The 22313-nt window shown below is 54.1% G+C and overlaps 1 protein-coding gene across 1 annotated transcript; it reads right to left on the minus strand.

The window, feature by feature from the left end:
* Positions 1-1221: 1221 nt before the first annotated feature.
* LOC144732807 (E3 ubiquitin-protein ligase ARIH2-like) lies at positions 1222-21753 on the minus strand. Its single transcript, XM_078614415.1, has 16 exons — positions 21631-21753; positions 13786-13905; positions 12990-13148; positions 12381-12448; positions 11429-11492; positions 10065-10212; positions 8817-8938; positions 8262-8371; positions 6867-6984; positions 6577-6627; positions 6319-6340; positions 5504-5655; positions 4897-5040; positions 4408-4476; positions 3547-3630; positions 1222-2875 (listed from the first exon to the last, which is right to left on the minus strand). The coding sequence occupies exons 2-16, from the start codon at positions 13855-13857 to the stop codon at positions 2801-2803; spliced, it is 1458 nt and encodes a 485-aa protein (XP_078470541.1). The 5' UTR covers positions 13858-13905; positions 21631-21753; the 3' UTR covers positions 1222-2800.
* Between the last annotated feature and the right edge of the window lie 560 nt (positions 21754-22313).

Raw genomic sequence — 22313 nt, forward strand, 5'->3', positions numbered from 1 at the left:
CCAAGGATGAATAAATCGGGAGTTTCGTCATTTATGTTTGTAACCAGGTGAGAACTCACAATCCCGGTCACGAGCCGGCGTAACCAATCATCTCTCCTGGGGGTAGATAGAACGCGTACCACCTTGCACTTATTTCACAGCGGCGTGCGGCATAGGAATGTGGATTGTTCACCGCTGGGCTTGAGGCTGCCAGCCGTGACGATTTTGATCAGTGGTGGTCAACGTCCGGCCCGCGGGTCGTACGAGGCCCGGAAATCATTTGGTGTGGCCCTGCCAAGGCAACCGCAGGCAGGACTCGAAATTCAATAAATCTCGGAGCAAACCTGGAAAAGCAGTTGCGAGTAGCAGCAACATCGTCAATACCAGCTAACATCACACGCCTCGCCAAAGAGCAGTTCCAGCCATCGCATTAGGGGCGAGTTAATTAAATGTTTGACCAAATTTAACAGGATCATTTTTACGTTGATAATTTTGTATGGCCCGCGAATGATGTTATAAATATCCAAATGGCCCTTGGCAGAAAAAAAGGGTTCCCCACTCATGATTTGAATAAACACTTCTTCCCACCCCGCCCCCCATGGAACGTGACGGGAGGGAACACGAGGCTTGGGAGGGAGTGACTCATTGTTCCCCCGATCGGCCTCGGGTTTCACGCGGGAGCCGCCAAAACAGCGGCGGATCGGGGGACACAAGAAATGGGCGTCAATACAACCCTACAACCACCGGTAAAAACGGATTGAATTTGTCAAATTAATATATTGGTGACATTTCGTATCGGGCCGCAGGGCGACGTTGACCGCCCTTCCACACACGGGAGTCCTCCGCCAGCAGCAGGGGTGATGCTGCTGCTGCTGCCGTAGTCGTCCCAACAGAGTCATCCACGGAGCAAATTTTCACACGTTGACCGCGACGCCCGTGCACGATGTCAGACTTCGTCTCGAACGGCATCGCGGCGATCCGACACGTCCGCCGCTGTGAAGGAGATGGCACGCAGCGTCTCGCGTGGTTGACGCGCACCCGCGGTAATTACCGGGGCGGCCTGCCAGATTACAACCACGCACCCCAGCAACAAGCGGAGAACAAAGTAGGGCCCTGGTTAAATTAAAGAGCTTGAAATTTCAACACTACCCCTACCCTCCTCCCACCTCGGCAAGTGTCCATGTCCAGTCTGGGTCAGACCTGCGAGGCAAGACGCGCACACGGACGGGACAAAGCTCGCGATAAAATTTGTACAAGGTTTATTTCGTTTTTTTTAATTCGCTATAAATTAGTACAACCTGCGAATACAAACAAAAACAAGAAAAATAATAATACAGTAACAATAATGAGAAAATTAAACCCCAACGAACCCTCTCGGTGCAGAGCGGGAGACATCAAATCGTCCACGCGACATCAGAAACGGCAGCATGCCCAGCTGCACCGACATCACAACTCAGACCGATGGGGGGGGGGGGAGGATTTGAGTATTGCAAGGGGGGGGATTCCCCCCCCCTCAAGAGGTTGGCTGGGGGACTGGGAGGGAGAGGCATTTTAAAAGTTTTGGTGGTCTGACAGATTCCACATGGTAGGAGGCTGTGATGATGCCGCAGATGTTAGAAGCAGGGCAGCATCTACTGCGATGAGGAGCTGTAGCCAAGGCGATGGGCAGCTGTAGCCGAGAGGGTAGCACAGAAAGTGGGTTTAACTGCGTGGAGGAGCTGTAGTCAAGGGGATCGCACGCATGGTGGCTTCATTTAACACACAAATGAAGCCAGCAGTCTGTCCAATGAGAGAGGTTAAATTGGGGGCGGGGGACGGGGACACCACTGGGGGCAGCTTTTCTGAAACCACCAGGACCTGTCTTGGCCAAACCAGGTTATTTGGTGGCCCGAGGTCAATAGCCCTCCCCCCTTGTAGAGCCCCCTAGGTGTGTGGACTGTGTTTGACTCCGCTCAGTGGTTGTATCTGGCTTGAGGGTCAGGATCCGGTTGTAGGTGGTGAGGAGGGTCGGTGGGCCCCAGAGCCAAGCTATACCTTTTTTCCCACTGGCCGATCCGATCAGAGCCATCACTGGTCCCCCTCATGGTACGGGTTGTTTTTCCACTGGCCAATTTCCAAGCCAAGCCAGAACCAAACCATTAAAAACTTTGCCCAGGAACAGGGCGAATGACTCGTTCGCTGCGTGCAACGTCAGCGGTTAGCGCCTCCATCTTGCGCCGTCCCGAACCGTGCCGGGCTTGGCTCAGCAAGGCCCCGGCGCGGCTCAAGTTGTGCAGTGGAAAAGCGGTAGCAGGAACGAGAGGCAGGAGGGAGGGGGGGGGGGGTCTCGAGGTGGTGCCATGCTTCTCTCCCCCGAGAACCTTATCTTTGCACCGCGCCCACTCGCGCGCAGAGAGACAAGGTGGGCGAGGAAACTCTCGCTTGCGCACGCGCTGGGAGCAGTGGCGCGCGTGCCGCACGGGCGCAAGGTTAGGAGGGCGCGCGTGCAAGAGTGCGGTCGCCAGTCGGTAACGTTGCCGCGAGCGTCGATGCATTCCGATGTGGGTCTGTGACGGCACGCGCTGCGCGCACGTGCCGGCATGAGTGCGCAAGTCGGGTGTGCGTGTGGCAAGAGAGTTCGGGTGTGTGTGTGTGTGCCGTGCGTCGGGGTCTTCGACACAACTCCGGCAGGTGTGGGCATAGGTGTGTTTGTGCGTTCCAACAGGTGTGTATGTGTGTGCTGGCGTCTTCACACACTGGAGTGGGCGTGAATGCGTGTTTCGGCATGTGTGCTTACACGCGAGTGTGGGTGGTGTGTGCGTGCGTGCATTCCCTGTGCCACTCAGGACATGTCGTGGAAGTCTTTGAGCAGCGTGAGTCTCCTCTTCTCCGCGATGTTCATCTGGTTCTCAAGGTCCTGACGACAAACGAACACAATCACAATCCCCCTCATCATTAACACCGTTAGCATCGACATCCGCATCAGCTGACTGCCGTGGCGTTAATGGCAGTTGAAACAATGGGGCAGGTTTCTGAAATCCCTCCCCACGGCGTCCGCTGTCCATCCAGCAGTGTGCAACCGCAGTTCGTCGACCGGGAGGTCGCGCGTGGGTGTGCCCACCTCTTTCGGGCCGTGTGGCCAGCCTGGAAGAGTAGGCCATATGCCCACTAAGGGGGGAGCCAAGAGCTCCCTCTTATGCTAGCAGTGGCGTGAACGAGCAGTTGCAGGGTTGCACCTTTACCTTCATCATCATCATTAGTGTGTATGACCCAACCAACTAGAAAGTGCCTGGTGTCAGGGCGCGGAAGCCAAACAGCGTTGAGCCTTGATATACCGTCTGGATGGGCGACTACCATGGACAGCAGCTGATTATAATATAACTACACGGCAGGCAGCAGTCGTCCAAAATCTACAGTTGTACCGTACTTGTACGCTACCACGTCAATGCTCCACGCCTTCGCCAAAAACGAACATTGACCCGCCTGGTGAAGTAAGGTCAAACAACGTCCACGACCCACACGGAGTGGCGAGAAGGCCCTTATCCAGCAGTGGAGTGACACAAGGGCAGTGCGTGCAAAAGCGCTCACCCCGCGATCGTAGCTGTCTGCTCGCTCCACCTTCCAGGACAGGTTCTCAATCTCGGCTTCGAGCTGTGCCTGTTGGTACTCGAACTGCATACAGGCGGACGGGGACACACACGCAAACGGTTCATACATGTAAGACAGATAGGACACATACACTGCCTCACACAGTTACATCAGTCACACACACAGTTACAGAAAGACCCCCTGTAAAATGTAAGGCAAAAGCTGTAAGAGCACCTACAAAGGCAGGCGTGGCAAACAAGCACACGGTGTAGTTGACATCATGCCCGCTGCCTGTATGTATGTTGAATTTCTTTCGCACTGTATGTAGCCAACCGTGCTATCCGCCGGTGTGGGGGAGGGACAAAAACTAAACACAAGAAGCAGTTCTAAAGAAATGAGGTTTCAATCTAGATGATGATTTAAAAGTGCATAGCTCCAGTGGCTTCCTAATATCGAAAGGAAGAGCGTTCCAGACGGCCGCAGAAACGAATCTAAACGCGTGCGATGCAGTGACCCGCCTTTGTCTCCCCAGCGTCCATGTGTTTTTTTTCATACACAGCAGCAGCAGGGACTCATTAAAGTCCGAGTCGAACGTGGGGAGGGGGCCCAGATCTGGTTCAGATTATCGCTCACGGCCGAGTATCGAACATCGGTCGCCAGGTTTGGGGCGCAGTGTAGTGCCAACCACAGCGCCCCACCGCTGGGCACAGACCATCACTCCCTCTGTCAAACGGACGCACACTCGTACGTTGGTGGAAGCCAACGCGCGCGCGTGTGGCAGGAGCGCGACCAGGTGGACGGTGCTGCAAGCGCCTATTGGGCGTGCGAGGAGGAGGAGGGGAGGACGATGTTGTCACTCACAAGTCGTTTGCGTGGCCCGGCCTCCATGTAGTACGCGTAAGGGTAGGTATACTGCAGTGTGTACCGGCACTGCATACACACACACACACGGGCACATGAGGGCTTGTGAACAACACAGGAACGCACAAACACAAAGACGGGTGAAAGGGCAGTGGGGGGTGAGAGCTGGTGTGGTACTCTGAGGGTCAGAGTAGTGGTGCAAGGGTGCAGGTGAGCGTGTGGATGAGGAGCATTGGCCGGTGGGTGAGAGTGAAGGTTGTGGGCGAGTTGAGATGACGGGTGGGTGAGAAGGTGGGGGCGGATTGTGAGGGTGCAGGGGAGGAGGGTTGGCGAGTGGGTGAGCAGGCGGGTGGGATAGTGAGGGTGCAGGTGAGGCTAAGGAACCGGGTGTGGATAAGAATGAGGGTTGGCAGGTGGGTGAGCGGGTGAGTGTGATGGCGAGGGTGAGGGTCAGGTTAGTGAGTGAGCGAGTGGGTGAGCAATGCCCACCTTGGCGAGCAGGCGGGCTGCATTCTGAAGGTATTGCCAGTCGATCCACGTGCCCAGGTTGTTCATGACGCGCTCCGTTATTTTCTCCTGGATACGCGTGTACGTCTGGGCCTCCAGCTGCAGGCTCTTATTGTGGTTCTCCCACTGAGTGGACAAATAAAAACAAAGATCCCCCCCGTATAGCCTTAACAGACTGCTGGGGCAAGTGCTGTTAGCGAGGACCTATGAAGTCAGGCACGGCACACGAAGGGATGGGTGGCCAGCACCACGCCCGACTGCCTTTGTCTCCCCAGTGGCAGTGTTAACACATCGCACCAGGTACTCATTTGAGGCAGAGTAGACCTAGGGGAGGCCCGGGATCAGTACAGATAATCGTCACTGGTGTTGGCGGTGAGTGGGAATCGAACTCGGGTGACCAGGTTCGTAGCGCAGCGTGTGCTACCCGCTACGCTACCGTTTTCCAGAGATCTCGGTGAACCTCTGCTGCCCTCTGACCTAACCGCCACCCTCCGACGGCGACGCCCACCACCGATCGACCTCCAAAACCGCGCTCCATCTCCCACCGGCGGAGTAACCCGTGCACCCTCTCGCTCCGCACCCCCCTCACCCTCTCGAAGTAGAAGAGGTACTTCTTGAGGGCCTCGCGCGCCTGCGCCTGCTGGCTCTGGTTCACGATGTCGGGGTTCTCCTTGTAGCGGCTGCACTCGTAGTACTCGCTGCCATGCGTCTTCCAGTCGCCCAGGCACATCCAGCAGAAGTCTGCGCGCACAGCGGATGGCGGGCGAGTCAGCGGCGGCGACACTTACGATCCGCCAACCCGCCGCCCTCCACGGTGCTGGATTAGAACAGGAGAGATTTCCCGCTGCTCGAATGAGCTTTGAGGTTGCTCACCTCCTGCTTACCGCCCCCTGTTTAATGCCAGTGCTGGCACTAAATGCCAGTGCTTCATAGCCCATCGGATTTATCCAGAATAATTCAACATTCTGAGTCTGAATTTCGACATTCCAATGGCGGAGGGCTAGTCTATCCATAGGACAACACCACTATTGATGTCCACCCCCCACACAAAATGGTACTCGTTTTATCGACCCCGGACGGAGGGATGATGGGTCGAGTCGACTCCCAACCAGGATTTTAACTCGCCACCTTCCGATTTGGGAGCCGCTCTCTCTACAGCCGAGCCACGCGGCCGTGCTGGTTTACGGGCGTGCGGAGCCACCAGCACCCAGCTGATGGTGGTGGTGGTGGTGACGATGATGATGGTGGTGGTGACGATGATGATGGTGGTGGTGGTGGTGATGATGATGGTGGTGATGATGATGGTGATGATGATGATGATGGTGATGATGATGATGATGGTGGTGGTGGTGGTAGAGACACGTCGACCCACGGGGTAATGCGCGAGAGCCGTGCAGCACTCACCGTGCTTGCACTTGGAGCATTGCTGTGGTTCCGCGTGGAGGCGGCCAGTCGAGACACACGGAAGAGGAGGGGGGGGGAACAGGGCGGAGCGGGTGGAGGGAAGGGAGCAGAACAGCTCGTTAGGAGACATGAACTCAATTAGTGCTTCCATCGCGAGGTGGCCACCACCGCTGAGGCTATCGAAGCACATTTTGCTCGAGCGTCGTTACTCTTAAAACCGCGCGGTCGTGCCAAGGCCGCCGTCAAGACGTCGCTCACCATGTGGTTACAGCCTCCGTTCTTCTCAATGCAGATATTGCACTTGGGACACTGTGGGGCACAGCAACACAGAGTTAGAACACACAAAGCAGGAAACACAATGCACGCAGGCAACGGTGAAGTCTCACGCACCGGCACAACAACACACACAGCACCAATGTTCTTACCACATTGGGCACCACACCGAGTGCGACATACTGACCACCGCGCCGAGCGCCACGCGCGTAGCACCGACCCCACTTAGCGCCACTGGGCACGGTACCTGGCACCACAATGGGCACCGCACTCACATCCTTGGTGTGCGCGCTGATGTAGTTGGCGGTCTCCGAGTCATCGGCACACTTGGTGAGCCACCGGCGGATCGTGTTGCAGTCCGTGGGAGCGTGGTACATATGACGGCACTTAAAGCTACACACCGGCACAGCAGACGCACACACAAGAGTTACACATGCGCACAGCAGAGTTGAAAACACACGCACATACAAAGACAGAGACGTGTAAAGTTAGACACAAAAAAGACACGCAGATACACACACATGCAGCTATCACACATGCAGGTACTCACACACGCAGCTATCACACATGCAGGTACTGACACATGCAGGTACGCACACACAGACACACGCAGGACGAATTCACCAGGTGCGCTACTTCGTCTCCCCAGTGGCTACGGTGGTTCTGACCACATCACCCCCTTAGCCCCAACAGTCTGTACAAGGCTTCATATGGAGGATCCCTGTCTCATCATTGAACCTTGTCTTTGTGTGCATGCGTGTGTGGGTGTAGGAGGAACCGGTCGTGGGCCTTCCCTAGGTCGACTCAGCCTCAAATTAGTACCTGGTGCTGTTTGTAAACATCGCCACTGGGGAGACAAAGGCGGCCGGGCGTGGTGCTGGCCACCCATCCCCTCGTGTGCCGTGCTGGCCTTCATAGGTGTTCGCTCAAAGCACTTGCCCCTACATTCTGTTAAGGCTATACCTGGGATCTTTGTCTTTGTAGGTGGATGTGTATGCAGGTGTGTGTACGTGCTCGCTCACAGCACTTGCCCCTACATTCTGTTAAAGGCTAGGGAATATCTATCTAGGTTGTGTGTTTATAGGGAGTGGAAGTGTAGCGGTTAGCGCGCTGCGCTATAAACCCAACGTCCTGAGTGCGAGTCCAACCCACAGCCAACACCAGTGACGAACTCGTCCTGGGCCTCAATTGGTCGACTCAGCCTCAAATGAGTACCAGGTGCGGTGTGTAAACATCGCCACTAGGGAGACAAAGGCGACGGGCGTGGTGCTGGTAACCCACCCCCACGTGTGCTGTGCTGGCCTTCATAGGTGCTCCTCGCTAACAGCACTTGTCCCAAATGTCTGTTGAGACTATACAGGGGATCTTCGTCTTTGTCTTGTGCAGGTGTGCAGGTGCGCGTGTGTGCGGGTGCGTGTGTGCGGGTGTGCGTGCATGCGTGTATGTGTGCGTATGTGTAGGTGTGCGTGTGTGTATGTGTAGGTATGTATGTGTGTATGTGTGGTGTGTATGTGCAGGTGTGTGTGCAGGCGTGTGTGTGCGGGCGTGTGTGTGCGGGTGCGTGTGTGCGGGTGCGTGTGTGCGGGTGCGTGTGTGCGTGTGTGTGGGTGCGTGTGTGCGGGTGCATACGTGTAGGCGCGTACGTGTGCGTGTGTAGGTGCGTGTGTCACCAGAACGCGTGGCTGCAGCGGCTGCACTGCACGCGTCTCGCCTTGGGCTCCCCGACCTGGATGACCACGGGGCAGTCGGGCCCCGGGCACATCTGCAGCTGGTAGTGCGACTGCACAGCACGCACACCGCACGCACAACGCACGCCAATTCATAACGCAGTTCATAACGCGTAGCCCTGTGTGACACGCGTGGCTGTCACGTGGGACTGATTGGATCTGTTCGTATGATGAGTGGACATGACGATGACGTGGTAGTGTTTCTGTAGTGGTGGTGGTTACGGTGGTGGTATTGTTGCGATTGTAGTTGTAGTGACGGCATTGTAGAGGTAATGACAACAGTGGCGTTGCTGCAATAGTGGCGACGGTGGTGGTGTTATGTTGGTAGTGGCGGCAGTGGTAGTATGTCGATAGCGGTTGTGGCAGTAATGAAGATGAAGACGGTGTTGCTGCGGTAGTGGTGGTGTGGTTACGACTATGGTGGCGGTATTGACGATGATGGCGGTGGTTTTGCTGTGGTGGTGGCGGTCGTAGGCGGTGATGTGTGTGGCTGCGCACCTCGATGTAGTCGCGGAAGAGGAACCTGCGGTATCTGTCGCGCAGCTCCCCCTCGCCCAGCATGGGGAAGACAAAGTCCTCTGGGGCACGCACGTGGCAATCACGGGCCATGCAGGAGATACCTACACACTCACACACATACACACACACACGTGAATATTAGCACACAGACACCCCCCACCATAGACGCCTACTGTCGGGGCCAATGCTGTTCGCGAGCACCTATGTAAGCTTCTTTCGCACTGTTCGTAGCCAAGCGTGCTGAACGGGGATGGGGACCATGCTAAAGGCCGCAACGGTGGACAAGGGGGTGGGGAGGTGTGGCCAGGACCACGCCCGACCGCCTTTGTCGCCCCGGTGCTGATGTTTACACACCGTGCCAAATACAGATTTCAAGGCCGAGTCAACTCGAGGGAAGCCCAGGACCGGTCTAAATGTTCACCACCGATGCTGGCCTTGAGCAGGATTCGAACTTGGGTTTCACCGGGTTTGTCGGGCAGTGTGCCTACCACTCTACTACCGCTCCCCACATACACATACACAGACATATGCACATGCAGACATATCTAAATGTACATAAACATTTCGATTTAAAGCTTTCGTGACTGCAGGGATTCATCTTCTTGGTTCTTTCGGTAAAGTCACGTAGAAGGGAAATAATAAAAATAAAACATTATAAAATAATTCTCACTATATTATTTTATTATGTTTTATTTTTATTATTTCCCTTCTACGTGACTTTACCGAAAGAACCAAGAAGGTACATAAACATGTAGGTTTTCTCAGCCAATTCCATGATTCAGATGATTTTTAGGTTAGGCCACGTAATGATCTGGACTAAAAAAAATGTGAGACCTTCCACCACCCGACACATCCAAACAGACTGTCACGCGGGGGGGGCGTACAAGCGTTTAACAACGCGCCCATTACCACTGCTTCAGCTCGTTAACTGTGGGCGAATTGCAGAACATTTCTCACAAACCAAATTTCGCAGCAATTAGCTACGATGCTTCGTTGGAAACTACGCCAAGCATCATCAGGATCAAAGAAGTCAGACTAAAAATCCAGGAAGTCAGGGAGATTTTCCACTCCAGGTGTTTTATGCAACTGGTCAGTGGCCCGTCTGTAAAAAAAAAAAAAGCACCACAACCGTCCCACCCCTTGGATACCGCACTTCACACGGCGTCAAGCTCAGTCCGCCCCACTCCCTTGTCCGCCCGCCCGTCCAGCCACCCGCCCCCGACTCACCGACGCCCACGCCGTCTCGCACCAGCACACGGCAGTGTTCCTCCCAGCATGCCTTGCAGTACGCGTGCTGGCAGGCGAGGCTGATCAGGGTCTCGCGCCGCGTCGGCTGCAGGCAGACGCCGCAATGCTGGCCCTGCGTGCTGCTCGGCTGGAGGAGGCGCGGAGGGGAAACGCGTCACACGAGGCCATCGTCGCACGCAGACGCACACCAAGCCCTCGACTACCCCGTGACAATTGTTTTTTTACCCTTCCATCTGGCAACAAAACTGACACCTTTTTTACAAGGAGTCATGTTTGCATAGACCACAATACCTGTAGTCGTAATGCAAACAAAAAACATAACTCTGATAATGTGCACTGTCCTTGAAGTTGATTGGTCCACACCCGAGACAGCTTTCCTTAGAGCCTAGTCTCACATGGGTTGGACCAGATGACGCCAAAAGGCGCAATAGGTGTCAGGCGCAAAAGTTGTCAGTTTTGTTGCCAGATGGAAGGGTAAAAAAACAATTACCCCGTGACACTTCAAGTAAAAACTTTTTATTTACCAGGTCAAGCCCACTGGGCTACAAGCTCTTTTTTGAAGAGATAACCTGGCCACACTTGATAGCTCATCGAAGTGGCTGATCACCATGTGGCAATATATAGGTCGAGCCCAATCATATTAAAGTATGGTTATAAATCTGGAGGGAAAACCAGGAGAATAATCCACACGACCGCGGGGAAAACGCGCTAACTCCAAACATACAGGCACCGTCAGGGTCGGGAATGAACCCACGAACTACTGCACAGCCACCACGGCACCCCTATTATACGCGATATAAACCCACAGCGGATTATGTGGCGGCTACGAATGCGAGTAGCGGCCAGTTGTAGCACATCTGCCGCTTGGTGCAAAGGTTCACAGTCGGCTACCCCGGTTAATACTGTGGTATGGATTAGCCATACAGGTACGAACCGTCCGCTTGACTCAGTGGATGTTAAAGATCACGTGACATCATTCATAAGGAATAGGTCATTGTGTTGGCGTAATGGTTCAATAATCGCAAAATAAAATAAATGACACTGCAAATTACTCCACGAGGATTACAGCAATATTGCTGCCTTGTGGAAGACTGAATCCGTCTGTGAAGAACAGCGCTCTCATCATGGTCCTGTGCAATAACAATGTAGCGAACACCAAATGCACTGAACTATTATTCTCTGCATTACGAAGACGCAATTTTTCCCCTGTACACATGCCAAGGCAAAAGTTGGGGACGCATCTTGCTCTCCGGAACACCTTACAATCCAGAGAACGCGGTAATCTTCGTTGTACTGCACTGCAGCAGCGACCCTGCGGAGAGGCGGGTGAAGGAGAGACTCACGGCCTTGGTCTGTCCAGGCAGGACCTTGGCCTCGATGAATTGCTGGCGTGGGTTTGTCCTGTGCCTACCGATACACATCGTGGGCACACAGCACAAGTGGCGTCACACACACGGCACCGACACAACACATGCTACGTCGTCGCGCACACACACCACCAACAAAACACACGCGTCGCACGAGTGCCACACACGTGGCACATGCGTGAAAAACACGGCAGCACACATGCGGCACATGGGCCACACCACACACACACGCGTTCCACGCAGAAATGGTTGCTGACGCTGGTACCTAACCAGCATTGCTTCCACTGGCCGTGAAAATGTCTCTACCGTCCTCACATTTCACAAGCCCCCCCCACTCAACCAAGAAACCAAGAATGGGTGGCTTCATCATAAAGAAATTCCAAAACCACCCCTGCCCCCACCCCCCACCCACGGTTTGTACGCGGGAGCGAAGCATCAGACATCACGCAGAACAACACGCGGCACAACCTGAACACCCGACGGAGAGCTGAGCCTCTCCTACCCCTTCGACGACAATCCACCCCCCAACCCCCTCTGCCCCCCCCCCCCCCGCTGTGCACGCGGTAACCAGAGCCCCCCACAGGCCGGCAAACACTGCACGGCTCTGGCTAAACTTAGCCGCGATGCGGACCGGCGGCCGTGGCGGTGACACCTGCGATATCGCCGCGCAACTCAATCCGTCCCTGGGAAGAGACGCGGCGGCGCTCCAGTGTGGATCGTAGCACGACGCTCGCTCCAAATAATCCTGGAGGCCGGGTGGCAAGATTGACTTCATTATCATCTGGCGCGGGCCAATGGCGTGTGTTTTTTGTCCATGCTTTGCACAACTAATCGGGCCCAGTTCCCTTCTGACATCACGTTTCCCCCAAGACGAAGCGACGCGCAACGGTCGTTGCGTGCGATGGCGCGGGTCGGCGCATGGACCCACCTCTCCATCATGTCGTGCAAGCGCCATTGGCATGCCACCAGCACCAGCTTGGCAACATCTGGCTGAACCTGGCGGGCGAGACGACACGGCAGCATAAACATAAACACAGGCACATGCCTGGGTAACTCGGGCAACCAGAGTTAGTGTCTCTCACTCCATGACCCCGTGTCCCCTCTCAGACCTACTGTCTCCTCTTTACACCCCTGTCTGCTCTCTGAACCCCTCTGACCCACGTGACTGTTTCTGACATGCTCCACAGCCCAATGCCTCCTTGTATCATCCCGTCATAGTGCTACCGCCTAGTTCAAGGAGAAAGTAGCCAAACGAACCTCAAAGTAAGTCACTAGATGTCACTATTCGCTTTGACAACCATTTAGCCGCTAGGTAAACCCAAAAACTCACTAGATCTGGTGACAATATTGCCGAGTTGCCCACACTGCCCCGTGACCCTGCCCGTGACCCTGCCCGTGACCCTGCCCGTGACCCTGCCCGTGACCCTGCCCGTGACCCTGCCCGTGACCCTGCCCGTGACCCTGCCCGTGACCCTGCCCGTGACCCTGCCCGTGACCCTGCCCGTGACCCTGCCCGTGACCCTGCCCGTGACCTCACCTTTAGGGTGGCGGCCGCCTTGCCCTGCAGGTCGGAGAGGAGGCGCTCAGCCTCGCGGTGCGAGAGGCACGAGAACTCGTACTCCTCGGGGTCAAAGGTCGCGTCGTCCACGTCGTCCACATCCCCGTCCACCCCCTCGTAGTAGTCACGGATGTCGCCCTGCGCATGCAAAGGTAAAAACAAAGATCTCCCGTGTATCCCCCCCCCCCCCCCCACAGACTGTCGATGCAAGTGCTGTTAGCGAGCACCTATTAAGCCCGGCAAGGGCTTAATAGTACATACACAAGAGAGTGAGTGAGCGAGGGAGGGAATGAGTGAGTGTATGTACGTATGTAGAACTTCTTTTGCACCGTACATAGCCAACTGTGCGAATCGGAGGTGCTGGGGAAGGACAACAAACTAAACACGAAAAGCAGTTCTAAAGAAACATTTTTCCATCTAGATTTAAAAGTGCAGAGCTCCAGTGGATTCCTTATATAGGAAGGGCGTTCCAGACAGCCGCAGAAGCGCATCTTAAAGCGTGCGATGCAGTGACCGTCTTTGTCCGATGGTTTGTAAAAAGTCCCTGCGAGGATGACTGGAGTTTACGCGATGGTTTATGCTCCTTGAAGAGAGGGCAAGAGGGCGAGAGAGAAGGCGAGTGGGAGGGCGAGTGGGAGGGCGAATGAGAGGGCGAGTGAGAGGGCGAGTGAGAGGGCGAGTGGGAGGGCGAGTGAGTGGGCGAGTGAGTGGGCGAGAGAGGGCGAGTGAGTGGGCGAGAGAGGGGGCGAGTCAGGGAGCAGGGGGGGCAAGTTACCTGCTCGTACTCATCCTCCCCGTTGTCATCTGCATCCTCCTCCTCGCTCAGGTCCGAGCCCTGGCTGTTCATGGCGCCGCGAGGCGGCTCGCTCACCTCGCTCCCTGGCTCCGCGCACACCTACCGCACAGCGCAGCCAGCGTCATTCACAACATCATCAACATCATCAACATCATCAACATCATCAACACCACCGCAATGACGGATGCTTGGAAAGCCAAATAGGGGTTCACAAGAAGTCACAAACAGCTCGTAAAATTCTAGATTTGAAGCTTTCGTGACTGCAAGGATTCATATTCTTAAGTTTTTTCGGTAAAGTCACGTAGGTAAAAAATTCTAATTTAAATTAATAAAAGTAAAATTAAAATACAATAAAAATCACGACGTTTCGGAGGCAACACAATCTCGTAAAATATTCGACGCAGAACATCACTGGCTTTGGCGAAGCTTATCGGCCACAACCCTACACTTACATCCGCGCACAAACCACGGCAGACGTGGATACCTGATGATGCACAGATGGAAAACGTTTCATCCGGTGCCTTGAAATATGGCGTCTAACGCCTCCTGTATTATTGCCGGGAAGGGTAAAGCATGTTGTTATTTTTTCAAACATTTGATGCCGGCAAAAAGGGGTCCCCCCATAGATACAACTGCTCAACCTCAGCTTTTGATGCTTTGAACTTAGCATTGTCTTTCTGCTGTTCACCTTTTGGCATTCCCTGGTTTAACACTGGTGAGTGCAAGCCAAAGAAGGCTGTCTCTGGTGCAGGCCAATCATTTTCCAAGACAATGCTCACATTATTATCAAAGCACGTGTGCTTTGTGTCGTTAATGCAGACACGATGCCTTGCAATATTTCGTGGTTGGACATCTTCGCACCCGATGTATTATTGCCGGAAAGGGTAATGCCGATTGTTTTTCTCACCAAATTTAAATGTCTCCAGTGTGCAACTGTAGTCACCCAGAACAGACCGTGGAACAATATAGTAACTCGCTGTCCGATTCACAAACACAAAGTAGGCATCGTCACGGCGACACACTCATGACGCAATTATCACTTCAATTATCAAATCAAAGTAAAATCATAAATGTTGCTCTACAACAACATCAGCCAAACAAGAAGATCATAATCAATGTCTTCATTACCGTCACAACAGTTAACATCATTACAATACCATCATCATCACCATTGTCAAATCAACATTATCATCATAACACCCTCATCCGGTTAACATTAACATCACTGCGTCAATAACATACTTATCAACACCATCATCATCAGTCCCATCATTATTATCATCAAATTAACAACACGCTCATAGTCAACACCATCATCACGTTACCTTAGTCAGATCATACTATCAACGGCATTGCAACATCAGAATTATAATCATAACCACTACAAAAAAAGTGAACCACTGTGAAAATCAGTCAACCGCACAACCACGGAAACCAATTCCTGGCTATTTAATCCGCCCGGGATATACGAGCAATGTGCAATAATATCACATCATTCTCAATGTGATCATCAACACCATGAGCACATGAACACATCGACATCATCATCATCAACACCACGACCACCATAACAATAATAACAGCTTCATCAAAACCAGGCCGGGCAGGCCCAGCGCCCGTGGCAATTTCAACTCCCGTAACCTCAGATTAAAAAAAAAATATTCAAAAGCGAAATTCCAAAATAAGCCTGCACGAGTAGGCAATCTCTTCTGCACATGCGGGGCTATTCGGCCGTTCATCACAGTCACAACCCGAGGTCGGCTTTATCTCATCCTGCCCACAAAACTACCGACCTACACCGCGTCCCATCGTCGGTCGGTCGCGGCGTTCACCGCAGCTCGGCGTTGAACTAGCGGCGGCGCCTCTCCTCGCCCGTGAAGATGTAAACACGAGGAGGGTGGTGGTGGTGGTGCCGTGCGGAGTGGCCTGTCGGGAAGCATGTGTTTTTTATTTTGCCTTATAAATCCGCCTCTCAGCCGGCTAAATTTAGACCCTCCGGCACCGAGTCACTGCGGTGGAATGTGCTGTAGCAACGACGAGGGCTACAACAACACAGATCTTCTTGCGTACGCCTCGAAGGGGATGCAAAGTTTCGTTCACGTTCGTAGCACGCTGCCGTGGTGCGAGGGTTAACAGCGTACACTGCACTTGAAATCCAGAGGTTGTCGCCCCTTTGATTCCATCTCCTGGCACGGCAGTTGTAGCAAGTGGAAAAAAGTTTATCAGCGGTATAAATGCACGCAGCACAGTTAGCCGAGCAGTAGGTCACGTGTGGCGGGGTAAAAAGTGGTTGTACCCACACAGCGTGGAAGCGTACGGGAGGTCAAACACGCTCCAGAGGACCTCCCTAAAGCAGAACTCCATCTCGTGGATGCCCTTCTGACAGCAGCGGCGTCACTGAGCAATTGCATGGCTGTAGGTTTGAACCATTTCTATTATTTTTTCTATTATTATTTATTGTTTATTATTTATTTTTTACCTACGTGACTTTACCGAAAAAACCTAAGAGTTTGAACCACCATTTCATTAATTTTTAGATGCATTTGAAAATGAAAACTTTAATAAGTTGGGCAAACTCAATGCTGACTTTGTACAGAGTGAAAACCCTCAACTCTGGGCTGTCGGTAGCGATAGACCTCAACGGAACGCAGTCAGATCGATTGACGATCCAGTATGGATCCAGCACTCACCGATTCTCTCCAGTAACTCACTAGTCATCTCCTCATCACTCTTCTACTGCTACTACAATGGTAAATTTCCCCGTGAACTGACACTCAACAACCTACTCACTCATCCACCAACCCTCTCGCTCACCTATCCGGTCAACTCGCTTACAAGCAGACAGTCCCTTCCTTGTTACTCCATTGTTATCGTTCCCATTAACTGACACTCACCCACCTACTTAACTCGGTCATCACTCACACATTTGGTGGTCAGTCGCCTCGTTATCACTTTTCTTCTAATCCTTACAACTACTAACACGGTTACCGTTCTGACATACTACACATTCCTGCGGAGGGAGCTGGTAGGAACGTTGGGTTGCTCGGTCAATGGCCAGGGTCAACGGCGGCGTGGTGTATTCCGCAAATATGGCCGACTGTGAGGGCGGGCACAAGCCGGCGTGAGTAGGTTAAACATTGAGTTTTATAAGGGCACCACGGGGTGACCAGCCCCTCCCCACCCAGCCCCACCCCTCCCACCCCCCCACCCAGCCCCACCCCACCCTCCCCACCCAGCCCCTCCCCACCCTCCCAGCCCCTCCCTGTACGACGGACAGACACAATAATCCCCTGTGGGCTGGTGGAACCAGTGGGTTCCTACCAGTATAACTCACCCATGTTGAGGACTCTGTCTATCGGGCTTGTTTCATCTGAGACTCTTCAACCAACACACTTCAGGGTCGCAACAAGATGCTCACCCACTCACTCACTCACCCACTCACTCACTCACCCACTCACTCACCCACCCACACTGCAGGCCACAAACACTTCCCCCCGTTCTGCTTCTCCACTCTCACCGCTCCACCGTATAATTCCCTCCCATCTTCTGTTCTCCCCAAGCGCTCACAATAACCTTGCTCAAGTCAATAAGCGCGCTAACGCTCATCTTTTACATCTTTCATCGTGCTGTTTGTTGCTTGCTGCCTGGGGCCATTGGGCCTGTGCTCGGCAACTGCGATTTTAAAACCGCGAATCACGTCTGCGCCGTGTTTACTCCGGTGCCGCTGTAAACATTTATAAGGGGGCAGCCCGTTCTTTTTTTTACGATGTTTGCTGCTCGCTGTTGGGAGGGCTCTCGGCTAGCCAGTTCGTCTGCCTCTCTCTCCTCCACTCTCCACCCCCCAAAGTCGCATTTCATCACCTCGCACCCAGCGACCACCTCAACTCTCTTGCCACTCTCCCCGCAAAGACAAAGATCCCCCAGTGTAGCCTTAACAGACTTTTAGGGCAAGTGTGGTGAGCGAGCACCGATGAAAGCCGGTACGACACATGATGGAGTGGGTGGTCAGCACCACGCACGGTCACCTTCGTCTCCCCAGTGTTGATGTTTACACAATGAACCAGGTACTCATTTAAGTCTGAGTCAACCTATGAGAGATCCAGGACTGGCTCAGAGAATCTTCAATGGTGTTTGGTGGCCACGAGCGGGAATCGAATTCGGGTTGCCAGGTTTGTAGCGCAGCGCTACCACTCCCCACACTCCCTCCCCCTCCATCACACACCACCACCCACAGCACCAAGCACTTACATTTGGTATTCACACCAATCTTACCGCACGAAGCAATCACAAAAGCCGATGTTTCACAAACAAGTGCCGTCTACCAGTAGTGCGCGATGTTGCTAATGTGGTTCTACCCACTGTAAGTGGATATACGGTGTTTTTTTATGGAAGATTTTTAAGTTTTTTCCTGTTTTTTTCTTTGTTCATGTTTTTGTTTGTTGCGGTTGCACCCGAGTCAAGAGCCGCACGGCTCACAGGGCTGTGCCTAATAAATGAAACTGAAAGTAACTTCAGAATTATTCAAAGCTCGGCAAATTTGGGCCGTGAGGTCACCTCACACGTGCCCCACTCTCCTTCAAATCACGTCACGAGAAATGTAACATCCACTGTGAAGCACACGGCGCGCACTATTTTTTAGTCGATACACCCGCAGTGTTAACCAGGGCGGACATCTGGGTTCGAACAGCAAACCTCTGCAATGAGCAGCAAACGCCACTACGGCTTGGCCACATCACTTAGCGTTGGTGTACTGTGTCTTTTCTTGGATTTTCTGTTTGCACTTAGTCACATATTCACTTTAAGATGTTTTTTGTTCAGGTTTTTGTTTTTTGTTTGTTGCGGTTGCACCCGATTCAAGAGCTGAATGGCTCACAGGGCTATACCTAATAAATGAACTTGAAACTTGACCACAATCCCTGCCCACGATCACACGCCCTGCACCTAGCGAGCACCCCAAGCCACACTAGTGCCGCTTTTACCGTCTATAAACACTATGTAAGCAACTATACATGCCTGTCAGTCTACTGGGGGCAGCATCTGTAGAGTCATTCTCCGGTTAGAGTGCTTCGAGAAGAACTAAACCTGATAATAAGAAGCGAAATGACAATGCAATGAAAGAATAATGTGTTTATAACATTTTATATTACCCGCTATCACTTATGGATCAAAAATGTGAAAATGGTGACAAGAAAAATAGGAAAAAAGCTGAAAAGTGTGAAAAGAAGCATGGGGAGATATACACTTGTAATTACAAAAATACGTGGATCAGGGATCAAAGGACAATGTTAGAGACACTGGAATGGACTTTTAAGAACAGCGATTATGATGGCCTGTGGTCCAGACCACAGGCCATCATCATCGCGGCTGGAGTAGGGTGGACCGCCACTTCGCAAGACCGTGAAAGATGCCGATGGCTTGGGGGAGGAGGCCTTCATCCAGCAGTAGATATAGCACTGTTGACGACAGTGACAGTACACTTGAGGGCAGGCTGCCCTACGACTGTGGGTGATGCGACACTCACCCCTCACCTGGCACCAGACACCATCGTCTATTAACGATGAGAATTTGGAATTGTATTATCAAAAATAACAGTGCCATGCGGTGAACAATTAAGTTTTCAGTGGGGTTTGAGGGGACCTAATCCGCCAATTTTTTTGCAGGCATTTTAACACCGATAACAAGAGTTTTAAATGCAGCCGTCGGATATTCTCTTAATAAACCAGCTGAGTCATGACTCCTTAGACCTGTGTGGTGGCAAGGTTGGGATGGGCCCAGGTACGAGTAATTAAATGCCCCATCCCCCGTTGTCCAATTTCACACCTCTCGTTATAGTAGCCTGGCACATGGGCCTCGTGCAGTTGCCATCGCCCTCAGTGGTTGAACAACAAAAACATTATCCACTCTTCACAGCCGCCTCAACAGGGGCCCTGCCCCGACAGGGGGGCCCTGCCCCGACTGGGGGGCCTGCCCCGACTGGGAGGCCTGTCCCGACTGGGAGGCCTGTCCCGACTGGGGGGCCTGCCCCGACTGGGAGGCCTGTCCCGACTGGGGGGCCTGCACCGACTGGGGGGCCTGCCCCGACTGGGAGGCCTGCCCCGACTGGGAGGCCTGTCCCGACTGGGGGGCCTGCACCGACTGGGGGGCCTGCCCCGACTGGGGGCCCTGCTTCAACAGGGGCCCTGCCCCAACTGGGGGCCTGCCACCAGGCCACGGAAAATAATCCAACAGTGCTGGTTGTTGCTGGCAGCTTGGCGTTTGAAGCCCCCAAGGGGCCTGTGCTCCGTAACCGCGATTTTGAAGAAGAAAAACTAATTTATGTGAGACCCAGACCGCGGGGACATGATGGGGCCCAACAATGTCGAACGAGGCCTCCGGTTCATTTTGATAATCTTGTGGAAACCGAAGCAGGTGGCGGCGGCCTTCGTTCAAAGTCCTGGCCATTGTGTTTGCCCGGCTGTGACGCGCCGGCAGTGAATGACGAAGGCCAATTCGTGGTCGTCGCTCACACAAAGGGGACCCAATCAAAGCCATCGAATTGTACCTCGCTCTGAAAATCAACGCAAGGGAACGCCGAGTTCTGTTCTCGACCGAGTGCCGTGTACCCGAATGAAATGTAATGTACACAAGAGTTGCCTTAATGCTCCCAATACAGCAAGCGGGAGCGAAACGTCGAAACACAGCCGAATTACACTCGGTACAAACACACCTGAGAAAACCTAAACAGCCTGCCAACGACAAAACCACCACCATCACCCCATCGCCACCATCACCAACAACCGGTAAACCAACTCATATAAAGAGACCGCCAAATGTGTAGGACGTGCATGTGTCCATCAGCATCATCGATCCACTGCTGAATGGATTGAAGGCCTCCCTACGGCGGTGTTATTTCTCGCGATCATCATCAGCCGTCTTGCTCAATCCACTGCCGAATGGATCAACGCCTTCCACCCCCACGATCCTAGTAACAATTCACGCGCAATATTCCACCGCTCCGTCTCCTTTCATATTTAATCCACCCCCTCATCATCCTCTACCTTGCGATCGGAGCACCACGTGCAAGATCTCAACTTCCACCAACGCATCGACCGTGAGGCCACGGTGACTCCCCCAACACCACCACCACCACCCCATGCCCTCTCGGTTGCGATCTGTGGGAGCTCGCTGGCACGCGAGAGGCCCCACAGAGGGCCCACAGTGGGCCCACAGAGGGCCCACAGAGGGGCCACGCTTCAACTCCGCCGCGGTGAGACGCGAGCCGAACGCATTCCGACGGGCGGGCCTAGCGCGTGAAAATGGGCGCCCGAGCCTCGCCCTCGCCTGGATTCTCCGCCGTCTCCGCGCACTCGAAGCCCGCACACCGCAACGGCTCTCCGCTGGGGGTTGCCGAGAGTGACGATGGTGGTGGTGGTGATTGATGGTGATGATGATGGTGGTGGTGATGGTGATGATGATGTTAATTAAGGTGACGACGATGATTCTGAGTGTTACGACAGTGTTCTACAATGGTGGTAATGAGTGACGGTGTTAATAATGATGATGATGTTTAATAGTCGTTGATGACGGTAATGATGATGGTATACATGGTGGTGATGGTATAAATGGTGATGGTAATGATGATGGTGATGTTAACGATGATGGTGATTATGATGGTCATGTTAACGATGGTGATGACGCACTCCACGGCAGGCGTGTGAAGAGGAGAAAGAGGCGAGCGGACGGTCTAAGAATCGCGGCTCGGGGTGAGAGTGATGATGATGAAGGCGGTGGTGGTAACGACGATGATGTTAATGTTGTTGGTGGTGATGATGATGATGGTCTCACCTCGTTGCTCACACGGACGCGCTCCAGGGCAGGAGGTGAGCGGTCGCTGGCTGCGAGTAGACTGTGGAGTGGGAGGGGGCTCCGTGTTGATAGCGAAGCCTCCTCCCCCTCTCCCCCCTCCTGCTGCTGCTCCCAACGTCACCTCCGGCTCGTGGCTCACGCGAGATCCCCGGGCGTCGAGAGGCCGGCCCTAAGTCCGGGGGGCGGGGGGCTTCGCTCGGGGGGGGGGGCTTCGCTGGGGGGGGGGGCTTCGCTGGGGGGGGGGGCTTCGCTGGGGGGGGGGGGCTTCGCTGGGGGGGGGGCGTCTCTGGGGGGGGGGGGACGTCTCTCGGGGGGGGGGCGTCTCTCGGGGGGGGGACGTCTCTCGGGGGGGGGGGGCGTCTCTCGGGGGGGGGGGGCGTCTCTCGGGGGGGGGGGCGTCTCTCGGGGGGGGGGGGGGCGTCTCTCGGGGGGGGGACGTCTCTCGGGGGGGGGGGGGGCGTCTCTCGGGGGTGAGGGGCGTCTCTCGGGGGGGGGCCTTCGCTTGGGGGGCCTTCACTCGAGTGAGAGAGACCGACCTTCGGGAAGGCCCTTGTGAAGGACCCGCGGTGGGGTTGGAGAGAGACCGACCTTCGGGAAGGACCTTGTGAAGGTTCGTTGTGGGGTTGGAGAGAGACCGACCTTCGGGAAGGCCCTTGTGAAGG

The sequence above is a fragment of the Lampetra planeri genome, chromosome 44 (assembly GCF_965212315.1).
Source record: "Lampetra planeri chromosome 44, kcLamPlan1.2.h2, whole genome shotgun sequence".
NCBI classification, from domain to species: domain Eukaryota; kingdom Metazoa; phylum Chordata; class Hyperoartia; order Petromyzontiformes; family Petromyzontidae; genus Lampetra; species Lampetra planeri.